The sequence below is a fragment of the Rhea americana genome, unplaced genomic scaffold (genome assembly GCF_003343005.1).
Source record: "Rhea americana isolate MKP2758 unplaced genomic scaffold, rheAme1 scaffold_78, whole genome shotgun sequence".
Taxonomy (NCBI): domain Eukaryota; kingdom Metazoa; phylum Chordata; class Aves; order Rheiformes; family Rheidae; genus Rhea; species Rhea americana.
Window position 1 is genome coordinate 2,208,270 of NW_028186956.1, and position 16,105 is coordinate 2,224,374.

The following is a 16,105-nucleotide window of genomic DNA, read 5'->3' on the forward strand; positions in this document are numbered from 1 at the left end:
ATAGTTTGCTCACAGACAGACGTTCATTAATAAGACGCAGAAAAACATCAGATGCAACAGCTCTTTTCTGTCCCTATAAATCAAGTATCATACTTGAGAATTGCAGACAGGCAAACTAGTAGCCAGAAAAATGCTATCCACACTGAATTTGTGAGCACAGGTCTTCTACCATGTGAAGAGGTAAACCAACTGAAAAGCAGAATTCATTTGAAAACATCAGATAAGGAAAAGTTAAAGCAGCCTTCATAAAGAGTTACAGCAATCAAGTACTCAAATCATTTCACAAACTGTTTGAGATGCAGAAAAGAGTCTAAAATACGCTAGGATTTGGAAAATAATGGAGGACTACTGCCTTTCTGGCATAACAGACAGGAGTTTCTAGCATACAGGATCTCATTTGTTTGTTCTGGCAGAAAGCATCACAGCATTGACCAAGAGCATTTCAACAGCTCAGCCCTGTCTGAACTCACATTCAAAATAACTCTAGACACCAACATACACAGCATCCTCTCTGAAAGAAACAATAACCTTGAGTGGTTATATCCAACAATGGACAATTTCAGAATACATTAGCTCATCCATATGCCAACTTTGGACATTGGAAGAGAACAGGAGAAATACTGTTGCATACATTGTTTGAATCCATCCATTAAAACAGATGATCAAACTGATTTGTCTACAATACTACAGGCATACTATCCAAGTCTGTACAACAGATGACAAACATACAGGCTATCATGAAGACCAGTCTGAGATAGCACAAGGAAAATGAAGACATTTGTAAGTAGACAGATGCTCAAAGAGCCTAGAATTTGATAGATGATGGAGTTCAGTAAAGCCCCAATAAATTTCAACATACTGTAGTACCATTAGGCTAAGTTGATTAAACAGGAGGACATTTGAGATCTGCATAATCACCAGCTAATTAATTCAGGAGCCACTTTCACATTCTACTCAGTGCCACAGTAATTTGTTGTTTACGATCGTTTCTTGTACTATAAGCATTTGTAATTCAGAACAACTATCGTTTACTCTTCTTGAATCAAAGGATAACAATAATTAAAATCCAAATAAAGAATATATACAATAGGTACTGGCGACGCATTAGTACGTCTTCCAATAAGAACTCTTTACTGGAAGAGTGGGAAACATGGAAAGAAACTATTACAATCAATTCTGGTAATAATAATATTATAAGCTACTATCAATACCAGCTTTCAAATAATCTGCAGTCTCTAAAGACTAGAATCAAACACTGATTTGTGAAAAATTAACAAAAAGGAAGAAAGTTTACCTAACACCGTACTACAGATAACAGCTAGCTAAGAAAAGGGTTACATACATCCAGTTATGAACTCCTCATTTATTTTATTATCTTCAGATAGATTTAAATCTTGCTCTTCATTAAATGAGGTATAATATGCAAGGTCAGTCACCCACTTGCCTTCTTCATTTTGATAAACAATGCTGTGAGCTGTATCACCTGAAAGACATGTCAAATGTTGCACTGTTGATTAAGATAAAAGGATATAGCAAAATCTCTTTAATTTGGGTATGAAGGAATTCACTCGCTCACAAATCCGCAAGTTTAAAAAGTAGCTCAAGCTGCTGCAGCTGCAAGCTAAAACTAATTCTGAAACAGCAACAGTTTAGTGCAATACATTAAACTGTTTAAAAAAAAGGGACAAGTCAAAATTTATTCAAACTTTTTTCTTATTTACAAAGAAATGTAGGATTTTTTTTTTTTTTTTTTTTTTGCTAGCTTGCACAATTAGGAGAAAAAAGGCATGGCTTACCTTTTTATTTCTTTTCTCGTGCAATGGAGTCTGGTCTCAATCGTACAGATGGGCTATTTCTAAAGCAACCTACCTTTGTCTTTTGTAGATAAGCATGTATCCTCACAGCTGTCTGCAGTTGGAGACAGGTAAGTATCAGCCAGACCAACTTCACGCTCATTTGAATCTGCATCTGTTGCAGCTGCACGTGCACTAAAGGGAATCTTAGGAGTGGTGTAATACCCCATAAATCCTTCTGCTGGGTGTAGTATTTCTGCATCAGAAGCAGAAACTTGACACTCAGATGATTTTATTTCTTGCTTTGGGAGAGCACCCAGAACATCAGCTTTATGGCTGTCCATGCACTGAAGATATAGTGAATCTAATTTCAACTCAGCAGCACTGCAGGAATCTAGCACATCACCACCAGTCACGGAACTCTTAGAAAACAATAATAATAATGACCAGAAAAGTGTCAGAAGTTTTGCATTTGTTAACTGTTTATGTTAATAATTACAGGTACAAAATAGTCTAAGTTAACTATGTTTGAACTTTATCTAAAAACATAGTGGCATTATTAGGCTTTTTGTAACAGAAGTTTAGGCTGTTAGTTCAAGCAGTAACAAGTTTTCAAATAAGCATCCATCTTTTAATATAGTCTTACTCTGGATGTGATAAATAGAAAAACTTAAATGACAATTCCATACCAGTTGCCGTACTGTTCTTGGCAGTGTTTCTCTCTGTACAGGACATCCAGTTATCTCTTGTTTTTGTGAATCTTCATCACTAGCATTCCCAGAGTCTCCTCCTGTAACAGCCTGATAAGCACCAGGAACCCAAGAGTCCTCCTAAAAAAATTAAGATTTAAATTCCACTACAACAGACACGTTTAATAAAGAAATTCTTCAGCTGCCATTGCTTTTACAATGTTAAAACATTCTCCAGTAAAGAGTTTTATCAAACTTAGTTTGCTCATTTTCCACTGCCATTGGCAACTATGGCTGCCAGCACCATCGATGAGGGCAATAATTTCTGGCTATGCCAATCTGTGCATTTGCCCCCACTAAGGGCATATGCAACAAGAAGATGAATGATCTCTTGTCTTCCCTCCTATTACATCCTTTCACTACCTTTAACAAGGGCATTAATTCCCACTCCACACTATTCCTGTTCCCCTTCAACCTCCTGGAACACACAGCCGGACAAGGACTCCAACTCCAGTTTGGAATCTGTTGTACTGATCCCACTGCCTATGTACAACACTGAAAAAAGAACATCTTGCCACAAGTAGAAAAGACCTGAGCAATCCTTTACCACGCTCCCCGCCACTCTCACACTTCGATAGCAACATGGTCTCCAACAGTCACCTATCACTTTCTTCACATACAGGCCTACAGACCCAACTACTGCTCCAATACAAGTGGCTAATGCATAGAAGACTCATCCAATAACTGGCAGCCTGTGCAGACTACATTAACATACCACTCCCAGAGTCTGGAAACTCCAGTGTCAGTTGGAGATCTCAGAATTTGTCAAGCATTTGTCAAGCTTAATAAAATTCTAATCTTTACTACTTGCTACAGTTATTTTTAAGCAATAATCAATTTTACGATACTATTTTCAGAAGCTATAGTTGCTCTAAAGTTTAAATCCATCACATTCTCTCACTTTGGTGGAGCATGTAACTGCCAAGATCTCATCTAAGAATGCAGAAGCCAAGAAAATGGAAAGACTTTTAATCCCAGGCAATCTGTACCCGACAGAACAAACTGCTGCTCAATGACTGACTAAAAGGCAGACAAATGCTGCTCTAAGTTTACCTTTCACATGCAGACCTGCTAAAGAGACTCATTTATTCCCCTGTGAAAACAAGCTTCCACGATGCTATACACTTAACAAAACCTTGGAGACTGCTACTCAAGATAATGAAACAGTGATCCAAAAACCTTTTATGAAACTAGTTGTATGGTAAAAGAAAGAAACAACCAACCAACCATTAGTGCTAGTGTTCTCTTATTATTTTAAGAATTTAATTATAACACAGAACCCTTTGTCAGAAGCAAGCACAGATTGTTTCCAACAAGTTTAATTGCTGCCTTGAAAGACAGCTCCACTCTTTCCTTTGAACATTGTTGTACTTCAAACTGCAATTCTAAATAAGACTAGCAACAAGTCAAAACTACTGAGAGTAATTTTTTCACAGAATGTATGATTCAAATTGTCAGTTACTACAGAAACTACATGCCCAATTCCTGGAAATTATGAGCAAGTTACAAGCAAGATCAAAAGATGGCTGGCATTAGTTTCCCTTCAGCTGACCAGCTTGTTTAGCAGGGGGGGAGGGGGGAAAGGAGCCAAATCAAGCACTTCACAGATATTAGACACATCCTTATGCCTCATTCAGAATTCTCTGCATTCAGAGGCTGCTGATCAAAATTAAATCCTGTCTTCACAACACCATGGTTTCAGTACAGGCTTCTGCTTAGCAACAGACCTTTCTTCTTTAGGGGACTTGAGAGGATTCCAACTATCTCATCATCTTTAGTACTAAAAATAAGCACTGGAAAGCTGAGAGAGAAAGAAATGTTAGAAGAAAGACCGTACTTAAAATGCTCCAGAGAATGCCTCAAAGGTGCAATAAGATCAGACTAGTATACATGGTCCAAAACCCTAAAAAGCAATCCAGAAAGGGTGTGGTGAACTTCAGTGTACATTAAACTCATCAACTGGAGAGTCTAGCCCTAACTACAGCAAGTGCAGACGTATACCCTCCTTCAGTGTTACTCTGAAAGGTCAAGATAACACAATTCAGTACCACATATTAATATTCTAATGCATACTCAACTAATGTGCTGCTCAGGACATTATTCCTTTTCTTTACAGCAAACTATCCCACAGCTTAGAGATGGATTTTTTTTTTAATCTAAAAACATGCTTTTTATAGACAGATTAGGAAATGCAGTCTTAAGTAATCCAGTACAAAGTCCCTCTTCAGGAATTACTACTAATGCTACTCCAATTATTACAGGTCTTCCTCTAAGCACAAGCCTCCTCCATCCCAAAGATAAGACAAGTCTTAACAGTTTGGGACGTTTTTCCATTGCAGGATAAAGTAATAGAACTGATCCGCACAAAATCCCCCTCCAGAACTGCTTACTAGTAGAAAGGAGAACAGGAGAAAGGGGAGTGTGGGTAGTGAGGGTAGAGAGGGATGGCAAACTCAAACACAGACTTGAATAAAGCTGGCACCGTAACACAACACTCCTCAGCTTTGCCAGAAACCTCCCAGACTAATGTCTCTTGGGATAGGCAGCTACTTAATCAACTCCCCCATTCCTTGTTCCATAAACAGCAGGAACTTGTGTGACAAACAGATACATCAGCTGCTAGACCTGCACTATAAGAACAAGGGGAAAAAATGGTTCATTTGCTCCCTTTTTTTTCCTCTATGGAAAACCTGAGAGAGGGAAAAAGAAGACAAAATTCTAATTAAACTGTTTTGATTATATTTTCAAGCTTTTTTTTGCTACTAAATAAAAAATTCTTTGTTGTAGAGGCTATTTGCCAACAGAGTTGTCAGGGTTTGTCAGAAAAGGAAGTGTTCACTCTGGCAGAGAACACTCAATATACCACCATACTGAAGAGCCATTAGGCATGCTGAGCTTTGAACTTCACTTCAAACTTACTTGAAGGAAGCCATTTTCAGAAAGCTTCAGTGCCGTACAGCGTTCCGAGAGTTCCTGCACATTGGTGTCTCCTCTTGTCACTTCCGGTGGTAGCAGCTGCTCAAAATAGGCTTCTAGCTGGTTATCAAAGAACTCTTCATCATCAATATCATCATCTATTGAAACAGAAGGAAAAAAAAATAATCCATTCACCTTCCACAGATATTTTTAAATGCCTCCGTCACAGCAATTCTGCAATCTTTAGTGTACTGATCCTCACAACACACACACATAGTCAGAGCAGCATTATCTTATTTTCCCTCAAAAATAACTAGGCACAGAAACATGTTACTGGCTTTTACTCTGTGACTAGCAGTATGCATCAAAATAATAAGATGCCAGCATCTTAACTCCCGGGTCATCTAGTGACTCTTCTTTTTCTCATAATCCATGTTCCACCACATTCCAGCCAACAAATCATATACATAGTCATCAACAGAATAAAATATAGTAATATAGCATAGTTTTGTTTCAATGCCAAAAAACGTTACATGCTATTATTAAGACCAACACTATTGTTAATAAATAAGTGAAAAGCTTACCAATACTTTTTTTGTGGTGTGTGTGTGTGAGAGAGAGAGAGAGAGAGAGAGAGAGAGAGAGAGAGAGAGAGAGAGAGAGAGAGAGAGAGAGAGAGAGAGATTAGGAGAAGAGAGTTCAGGTTTTGGGTTGTTTTATTACTAAACGGCCAGGTTTCTAGGACATGTTTAAAAGCACTCTTAAAACCATTGTAAAATACATTTCAAGAGGAAATCTAACATCTTTATCTTTTGCTCTTTCAATTCTAAAAACAGGATTGCTTGTGTTTTCCTTTACAAAAACCAGTATACTCAAACAGGCCCTGTATTTATAAATAATTTACAATCAGATTTTGTTTTCCAAGTAATTTGAGAAACATTCATTTTCAGGTTGCTGGTGACAGAGTTCACCAATGATTCTGACTTTGAACTGTGCATGTCAATTCTTTCACTAATAAAATATTCTCAGGAATTTGCTCAGTATTTCCTTCTGCCAAGGAAGTTTACACATTGTCAAGAATACACAAAAAACATACATAAGTAACCATTATTTCTGCCTTTTACTTTTTTTTGGTGCCCTGTAAGATCAGAGCCTGATTTACAGAAACATCAAGGTCCAGTCTTTCAGTGGAATGAGATTTAAGCCAAATGGAACAGCACCCCAGCAATTTTGATATTATAGTAAGGTGATCTAGACCTGTTATATCTGACAGTCAGTAGCTGAAAAATACAAATCATAGCTCTGTTTCCATGTATGATACAGAAGGAGGTAGAGGGATGGCAGCAGCCTAAATCTCTGCAGTCTGTAAGAGAGAATTAATACCTATCCTTAAAATAGAAGGATTAGTTGGTCTACCATTTCAGTAACTAAAACCCACAGTTTGAACTCAAATTAGCAGCAACAAGATTTTGAGTGGCATAATTTCATTTAGCTCTGCCTTGACGACTTCTTGACAAAACTGAAGTAACAATCTGCTATTTCCCAAATAACTGTAAAGTAGGTTAATGCCCTTCCCTTCAGATACCAGAAACTTCCTGCCTAAATTTTAAAATATTCACTACTGTCTGGCTACCAAATTAACACTGAATGCTGAATTACAAAATAAAATGCAAGTTGCTCACTGGCCAGGAAAAATAAAAATATCTGCTCCATCATTACTGGAACCCTGAATAGGAAAGTATTTCCAAGTAAAGACTACTAACTACCAAGTGGAGGGGTTAAGGTAATCCCATCTTCAGAGGGATCACTTCTAACAAATTCTATAACCCSTTACTCCTATTACTATTTCAAAACAGTTTCACTCATGAACCGTACTAATTTTTTTTAATATTCCTATTCACAGAACTGTGGAATGGTTGAGATTGGAAGTGACCTCTGGAGATCATCTAGTCCAACACCTCTGCTCAAACAGGATCACCTAAAGCATGTTGCACAGGACTCTGTCCAGTACGCTTTTGAATATCTCCAAGTAAGTAGACTCCACAACATCTCTGCACAACCTGTTCCAATGCTCTGCTAACCTCACAGCACACACACAAAAAAAATACACAAACAACAAAAAAAAAAACACAACCCAGATGGTATGGTCAGATGGAACTTCCGTATTTGTTTGTGCTCGTTGCCTCTCATGCTACCACCAAGCACAACTGAGAAGAGTCTGGTCTCATCTCTTTTCTACCCTCCCTTCAGGTACTTGTACATACTGATAAGATACCCCTCAATCTTCTCTTCTCCAGGCTGAACAGGCCTACCTCTCAGCCTTTCCTTATAGAAGAGATGCTGTAGTACCTTCATCATCTTTGTAGCCCTACGCTGGACTCTCTCCAGCAGCTCCATGTCTCTCTTGTACTGGGGAGCTCAGAACAGGATGCAGTACTCGAGATGAGGCCTCCCCAGGGCTGAGGAGAGGGGCAGGACCACCTCTCTTGACCTGCTGGCAACACTCTYTTTAATGCACCCCAGGAGACCATTGGCTTTCCTGGCCACAAGGGCACGTTGCTGGCTCACGGTCGAATCGTCCACCAGCACTCCCAGGTGCTCCCTGCCTTTGCAGCGGGTCAGCCCCCAGCCGGTACTGCTGCACGCGGTTATTYCTCCCTCTTCTCTTTGTTGCAGTTCACAAGGTTCCCCTCTGTCCATCTCTCCAGACTGTCGAGGGCCCTCTGAATGGCAGCACAGCCCTTAGGTGTGTCAGCCACTCCTCCCAGCTTGGCATCATCAGCAAACTAGCTGAGGAGGCCCTCTGCCCCTCCATCCAGGGCACTGATGAATGCATTGAACACGACTGGACCCAGTACTGACCCCCACGGGGACACCACTAGCCACAGGCCTCCAACTAGACTCTGCGTCACTGAGCACAACCCCGTGARCTCTGCCTTTCAGCCGGTTCTTAATCCGCCTCCCTGTCTGTCCATCTAGCCTGTACTTCATCGGCCTGCCTGCGAGGCTGCTACGGGAGACAGGGTGGGAAGCCTTGCTGAAGGCAAGGCAGACAACATCCACTGCTCGCCCCTCATAGAAGGCTCTCAGGTGGGTTAAGCGTGATTTTTCCCCTTGGTGAATCCGTGCTGACTACTCCCGATCGCCTCCTTTTCTGGCTGACTGGCCTGTAGTTTCCTGGGTCCTCCTGCTTGCCCRCTGTTTGAAGGCCGGAGCAACATTGGCTTCCTTCCAGTCCTCAGGCCCCTCTCCAGTTCTCCGTGACCTCTCAAAGGCGATGGAGAGTGAGCAGGCAACGACACCAGCCAGTTCCCTGAGCGCTGGGAACTGCGGGTCACGGGCCCGTCGGGGCCCATGGACTTGTGTGTGTCAAGTTTGCTTAGGTGATCATTAACCCAATCCCCCTTGACCAAGGGGGAGCCTTCCTTTCTCCAGACCTTCTCTCTGCTCTCCGGGGCCAGGGATGCCTGACGGTTGGTCTTACCAAGAATGACTGTGGCAGCAAAGGCATTCAGTAACTCTGCCTTCTCCGTATCCTTCGTCACCAGGGCTCCTGCCCCGTTCAGCGTCAGGCCCACGTTTTCCCTAGTGGTCTTTTGCTACTGACGTACTTGAAGCAGCCCTTCTTGTCATCCTTGACAAAACATCCCTTGCCAGATTAAACTCCAGATCGGCCTTGGCCTTCCTAGCCCTGTTTCTGCATACTCAGAGAACATCCCTATATTCCTCCCAGATTACCTGTTCCCGTTTCTGCCTTCTCTATACCTCCTTCCAAGGGTTGAGTTTTGCCAGGAACAACTTAGTCATCCATGGAGGTCTCCTGCTGCCTTTGGTGCACTCCTTTCTCATAGGCRTGCACTGCTCTTGAGCTTGGAAGAGGTGGTCCTTGAATATTAACCAGCTTTCTTGGACTCTCTTCTTTCTAGGACCCTATCTAGGATCCCATGGGACTCTTCCAAGCAGGTCCCTGAACAGGCCAAAGTTCGCTCCTCTAACATAGGTTTTTGATTATGCGTAATCCCGTTTAAAAAAGAAAAAAAAACTTCATTAAAATATTATGCTTCTTCTCAAGTAGGCTGTAACACTCTGTCAGAATTCTAGAACCCCACAGACAGCTATGAACTTAATAATATACTTACCAGTGGAGTCTCCTTCTAAGCTTCCAAGAGATGAGAGTTTCTCATTCTCTAAAAAACTTGAAAGGCTAGTGCTGAGATGCTCACTTAAGATTTCACCTTCTATCAGCTTTTCAGAAGGTTCAAGTGCACCAACCTGTGGAAAACATTCATATATAAATGCTTCTAGGAGTTACTAGTTATTGCATAAGTCCACTTATTTATAAACAATTAATGAGGTTGATAACATTCTGAAACCCCCTTTTTTCTCTTATTCCAGCAACATTCTAATTCCACTGGACTTTTCTCAATTTAGCTTTCAAATTGGATATATGCAAGAAACATAGGGATTATAAAAGAGCTAGAAGAAAAGCAACTGAACGACATGAAACTTGTAAAGATTTCAGAATGAAAGTACTGAACCATCACATTAAGAATTTACATTTGAATAAATCAATCTCTCCATTTACTAAGCTGTAATCCCACCTTAAGGTACAAGCTGGGACAACTCTCAATACATTTCTATACTTTCACAGAAACTGTACACTCAAATTAATCTTTTGCTCTAATTTCTTCATATAACATATTAAACTGGTTCTGAAGTAGCATTTCAACTTTAAAAATGTTTTTATATATAAAGAAGATTATTATACAATTATTATTGTATAATAATTACAATTAAGTGTAACAGCATGTTACAGCATTAAACAGCATGATGTAGTATCTGTTTTGGTTCTAGTCTCATATTCTTTTGTAATAAACACATCATATTCAACTGCTATCAAAAGCAAAATTTCAGAAAGGAGTAGGTAGTAAATATTCTTCTATGAACTTAAATTAGGTTGTTCAGATGGTAGCCTGTAAGCATTCAACTGCTACTTACTTTCCTCTACATTCCTTAAAAAGAAAAATGAAAGAAAGCCAAGTATATTTAGCAAGTATCAACTGACACATCAAGGACCACACACCTGAAAAGCATCGGGCTACATTCTATAATGGGCACATAATCTCTGATGCCTGTACGCCTTTTGTTTCCATGCTAACCATTGCCACCTTCTCTAACATGGTGGTTGCAAGTAGCTGAAGCATAGCCCTACCTGTCAATAGGTGATGGAGTTGCAGCAGTTGGAAGACTGGATTCCTAGATACAGTGCAGTTTCTACGCTGAGGGCACTGAAGCCCTCCCTCCCTGACTTACTATTCCTTAAAGCAATTAACAAGTACAGGGGCAAGTCAAATCAGGTTGATATCGTCTACTTTAGTTTCCAAAAACAGTCAGTAAGGTTCCTCATCAAGCTACCTACTATTGAAATGGGGGAAAAAAGAAAAGGTCCTTGCATAGATAAAGAGCGAGAAGACAGCAAACAGAAGGTAGGAGTAAACAACAGTTTTCACAACAGAAAAAGGTTAGGTGGAGTCATGCTCCCATAGCAATAACTATATTAAGTGATCTCAGAAAAGGAGGCAGAGAGTAAGGCATGACATACTCAGTATGCTAGCACTGTTACAAACTTAGTGAATACATGACATAAAATAATGAAGAGTTCAATTTCCCTCCTCCTCCTCCTCCTCTCAGAGTTAATTCTAGTATAAGACTATTATTAGGAAAACATTTCCTGTATTTAGAAGAGTTTTTACCTCATTATTCGTACTGCTTGGAAGCAAACACATTCCAGTTGACAAATCTGGAACAAAACAACGTAGTATAATCAGTATTTTATTATGTTATACTATTAATTCTGTAAAAGAAGAGCAGACTGGGGCTTCAAAGGTATTTAAAAGTTATTAAAAAGGCAGGGCTTCCTCAGGATAAGCTCTATTAAAAAAAGGAAACCCACACACAAAAAGCAAAAAACCCCGCACATTTGACAATCACTGCCTTGATTTCCACAAGGCAGTGAAAAAAATGCAAAAAATCCCAGGTTGCTGCTGCAGCAGAAATAGGAACAGGAACAAACACTGTGCCCCACTGTTGCATTTCATCTACTGGGACAATTCCAAGTAGCTTCTAATTTTCTTTTTATTATATCCATCCATAATCAAACCGCAAGTCCCATTAGATGAGAATGTTTTAGACACGCACATACCAATTTTAGCAAAAAAAGACTCCTAATTCTGAAGTCATAGATAAGAATAAAAAGCAGACTCCAGATTACTACCTTAAACCTTGCCTAAACTACAAGTTAAAACTAAGTAACTAATATCATTGGACATGCAAATACAAATACCAGAGGGGGCCTGTTTTCAAAAATGTCAAGATTTTTATTGCCACGGTCACTGCCACTTTCTCAAAACTACTAAAAAAAAAAGTAGTGGTCAATTGTTTACTTATAGAAGAAACATGCTTTGTGAGGGCCCATTTATGTTACAAAACAAACTCCTTTCTAATGTAATGTGTTCTTTATTAAATTATTATTAATAGTTACCTCATGAAAACTTATGCAAATATTCAGTACATACTTCTAGTCACTACCCTGCTCAAAACTGTATTTACTAAATGCACTTACTGAATTTTAAGGAAGTGGGGAATCTAATTGCAGGATTGGCAAAAGTAAGTAACAAACAAGTTTGATATCAATAGCTATGCTTTTAAAACAAGTTACAGCATACTGTTTTGCTTTCATCACTCAATGCATGTTTCAAGAAAACTTAGTTTTAACTTAAAGCATTCCAAACTACTTTTTTATGCATCATCACACTAGAAAAGCATGAACTTCTAGCTTCTACAGCTGCAAATAAAGACCACATATCATCCATCAGAACAGGACAGGAAGAGACATTAGTTAAAATACAATCTTGTAGACTCGCACCTACTGAAAGAGAAGTGCTTGAAAATAACTTACATATACTATTTCACATACTTACATACACCATTTCACAAACAAAGTTCCTGAAATTAATTCAGATACCTACTAGCATTCTGTTTATGATACCTTATAGCAAATATGATTCTCACCAGCTTCTTGTCTGGCTTTGTGCTTTGGGGACAAATCTAAGAACATATCAACTACAAGCTATTTCAGTTTTCAGTTCCCACAAATTAATACTCTTTTTCAAAATTCATTTATACTATGCCACAAAACACTGAAAAGGTCAAGAGAGGACATCTAAAGGATAAGAAACTAATTACACTGAGAATAAGCATATTTTTTTCAAAATTTAATACCTTCCAATCGTTCAAGTGGTAATACCTCAAGCAAGGTATCTTGACTGTGATTTGAATGTTCCATGACATTCTGGTCTTCCTCTCCAGATACCGAGTGGGACTCTTTCAGACTAACAGAAGTAGACTGAGGTTCTTTAATTTGTGTAACAACTTCCCTAGGAAAAGAATTATTATTTCAATGAAAACTTTTCTCAGTAAAATATGTAATCAACATTAGCTTCTCTCAATAGAAAAATCTGATACGTTCTCCAATTTTAATGCCTTTGTCTCTAGAAGTTCTGCTATACATAGACTCTGCAGACCTGTTGTCAATCTTGATAATTATTCCTTTATTGTAAAGTGGCAGACAAGATAATTATCAAGATTGGCTGCAGTTTCACAACCTGAAGTGTTCCACAGAAACACTGGCCCAAGATAACTTTGTTAACCTCATCACCTCTCTACTTTYCTCCATTTGCTCCTTTACCTTACCTTTTTGCAAAAAGTGGGGATAAGTCTAAGGGGTTTATGCTGGATGCATTCCATGATCCAACTGAGAATAAGTCACACAAACACTAGACAAAATTATCATAAGCCCAAAACTCCATCATAACTTTTGTAACATTAAATCAGTGCCTAAATCATAAAGAACATGACTTATTAAAATTCTGTAGAGTTTTGTTGAATATCAATTATTATAACTCTGCAGGAAGGAAAGTCTCATTTCTGGTTTTGTAGAACTTCCACAGAGCTAGACTAACCACATAAAATGTTAAAATTTCCACATTAAATAAACCGAATCATACTTCTGCTTGAATATTTCAAATGTTCAAATAGTTTTCCTCATAGAGGTAAAATCTAAAATGCCCTTTTTTTTTTTTTTTTACACTTGAGTACAAGCAAAAAGCTGACTTACTCCCTTAAATCTTATATTCTTTATTTAGGACACCTTGCATTTTTTAGTGCATTTTTATCAGTAAGAAAGGTGCATATTGCTACTTCTATTACAAGAGAACAGAGTTGGTCCTGTTTAGAATAACCTGTATGACAGCATCCAACATTTCTACCACTAGTAATGCCATAAGTTACTTCATTTATTTGGTCCCTACATAACAATACACCCTAGCTATTTCTTTAGAAATAGGAAACACTGAGATTACAAGGAAGCTTAAATGTATGTTCCTTTCTGCACACAAACAGCATGATACTTAACTGAAACAAGTTTAAATAAATGGAAAACATTATTTGTATGTATGACATGAATCAGAAACATCAGCTTACTCCAAAATTAATGTAAACTAAGTAAATATAAGCTAGGTTTACATAAACTAGAATTGTTATTATAATAAGACCCAAAATCTAAAAGTTGGCTCCCATGGCTGCCAAGTTTATTTTCTAAATTCTGAAATAGCACACCATTAACTGATAACACATATATGTCTACATCCTATATACCACTATGTGCCTTTTAGGACAGAATTAGGTTTAGCTAACTCTTTTCAGAAGGGTGAGATATCACTTACATGTCATCCTGAAAACTGAGGGCAAATCTCCTCATTGGTTCTGGATCAGATTGAGTACTGCAAGAAGATCCTGATGAAAGTGAACATTTACCTTCTTCTAAATAAGATGCCTGGACATCAGAAAGCCTGTTAGGGCAGGGAGGAGACACATCACACAATTGTTTTAACATACACCTCTCGTTTTTCAAAGACTTGACAAAAATAATCTTGATAGTCGCAGCTCTCCTATACATTCCATTATTAGGCTATTTTTAGTCTCCTTGAATTCATCTGTATTTACAGGTATTCATATGCACCCAAAGGATCTTCTTCAATTCTCTGAAATTCTGTAAGGAAATACTTTATTCTCATTTTAGTGGTTATTGCTTTAATTTGGCAAGATTCTGTTCCCCCTGGAATATACAGCTCTCAAAAGACATAGCACAAGAATCTCATCTTACTTCTTGCTAAATCATATGGGAAAGAAGTAAAAGTGACCACAGGTTTCTAATTATTACTCTTTGCTCCACTCTCTGTTAAGCAAGTTATAATAAGATATGTCAAATTTTTGTTAACAGGTATCCATACAGTACTAGTTTTTACAGTAAGCTTTCTAAAATGTGTCAGAATTAGTTAACTAAACAAAAAACACGTAAAAAATGTATTATTCCCTAAATGATCTCAATCTTGAGTAAAATAAACTCTGAAGAACTGAGTTAAACGAAACTTTTCATCATTATCTTTTCAACCTAAGAATTGGAATATCCTTTTAAAGGATAAGTGATTAAAGTATTTTATGATAGGCATGATTTAAAGAGGACTTTTCACTGCTAGCAGTCATTCCATGCTATTGACTACCGCATAGCTTTATCATCTACCGTGTAAGATATCAACCACCCCCGCCAAGGTTACATGTTTTAAAAGCTTTTATTTTATTAAGTCTTATAAGACAGTAATTTAAATTAACTAACAGTCTCACCTGTTGTCACAGTCTGTTTTACTCCTGGCAACAGTTGAAGCTGCAACAGGTAAGCCAGGGTTTGAGGAAACTGTGACATTTTCAAAAGTTACATTTGTACTGCTACTTAGTGAATTGCCCAAGAAGCTTGGAAATGTCTCATCCGCAATATTTCTGAAGTCTTCCATTATCTTGTACAATATTAAGCTGTTTAAAGTAACACTCTGCTTGGCAACAGCAGCAGCCCTAGTCCAGAAGCATCTGAAAATAACAAAACTATACAGTTACGTAAGTCACAGTAGTATTCTCACAATTAAAGTACCTATACACAGCAGGCAGTATCCTTTAGCAACTGCCCCACTGCATCTACAAACGCGTTTAAAAACTCTTCCCCGTCTTCTCCACCTCCAAGCCTTTTGGGCACCACAGAATTTTATGAACCCCCTGAACTTTCTAAAAAGAGCRGTAGTACTGCAAGTTACAGCACTGACGCTGCAAGAGGTGCCAACCTATATTTAGCCTGTAAAGCTGCTTGGACCAGGGCAGCCTTCCTCCATTTCTGCAGCAGCAACGCACCTGGGGGCTTACAAACGGCCTAACGCGGTTTACCCGGGGCCGCTACGGGGCTGGCTACAGCCTGCGCGGCCTGAGCCTTCCCCCGAAGCCCCGAGGCTGCGGCGAGGGGCAGGAGGAAGGACCGAGCCGGTCCCTCCGGGGCTGAACCACGTCCCGTCGCTACTCGCCTGGGAGGAAGGCGAGGGGAAAGGAACCGAGGCGGACCGCCCTCACCACCGAGCGGCAGCCGCGCCGGCCCAACCGCCAAAACTTCAAACCGCCGCTGCTTCCGCACGCGCCGTCCCGCACCGACTGGCCCGGCCCGGCCCCGCCCCCAAGGCGCGCGCGCGCGCGGGCACACAGCACCCCCCC

The 16,105-nt window shown here is 39.3% G+C and overlaps 1 protein-coding gene across 1 annotated transcript in view; it reads right to left on the reverse strand.

Annotated features, from left to right (window-relative positions):
- CEP192 (centrosomal protein 192) overlaps positions 1-16,055 on the reverse strand; it is a 74,495-nt gene extending 58,440 nt beyond the window's left edge. Inside the window, exons 1-10 of the mRNA XM_085322472.1 lie at positions 15,922-16,055; positions 15,200-15,439; positions 14,242-14,367; positions 12,740-12,894; positions 11,212-11,258; positions 9,598-9,730; positions 5,462-5,616; positions 2,483-2,623; positions 1,870-2,215; positions 1,343-1,483 (exon numbers count right to left, since the gene is read on the reverse strand). Of these exons, the coding sequence (XP_085178598.1) occupies positions 1,343-1,483; positions 1,870-2,215; positions 2,483-2,623; positions 5,462-5,616; positions 9,598-9,730; positions 11,212-11,258; positions 12,740-12,894; positions 14,242-14,367; positions 15,200-15,366 (1,411 nt within the window). The 5' untranslated portion in view covers positions 15,367-15,439; positions 15,922-16,055. The remainder of the gene's footprint in view (positions 1-1,342; positions 1,484-1,869; positions 2,216-2,482; positions 2,624-5,461; positions 5,617-9,597; positions 9,731-11,211; positions 11,259-12,739; positions 12,895-14,241; positions 14,368-15,199; positions 15,440-15,921) is intronic.
- Positions 16,056-16,105: the final 50 nt, after the last annotated feature.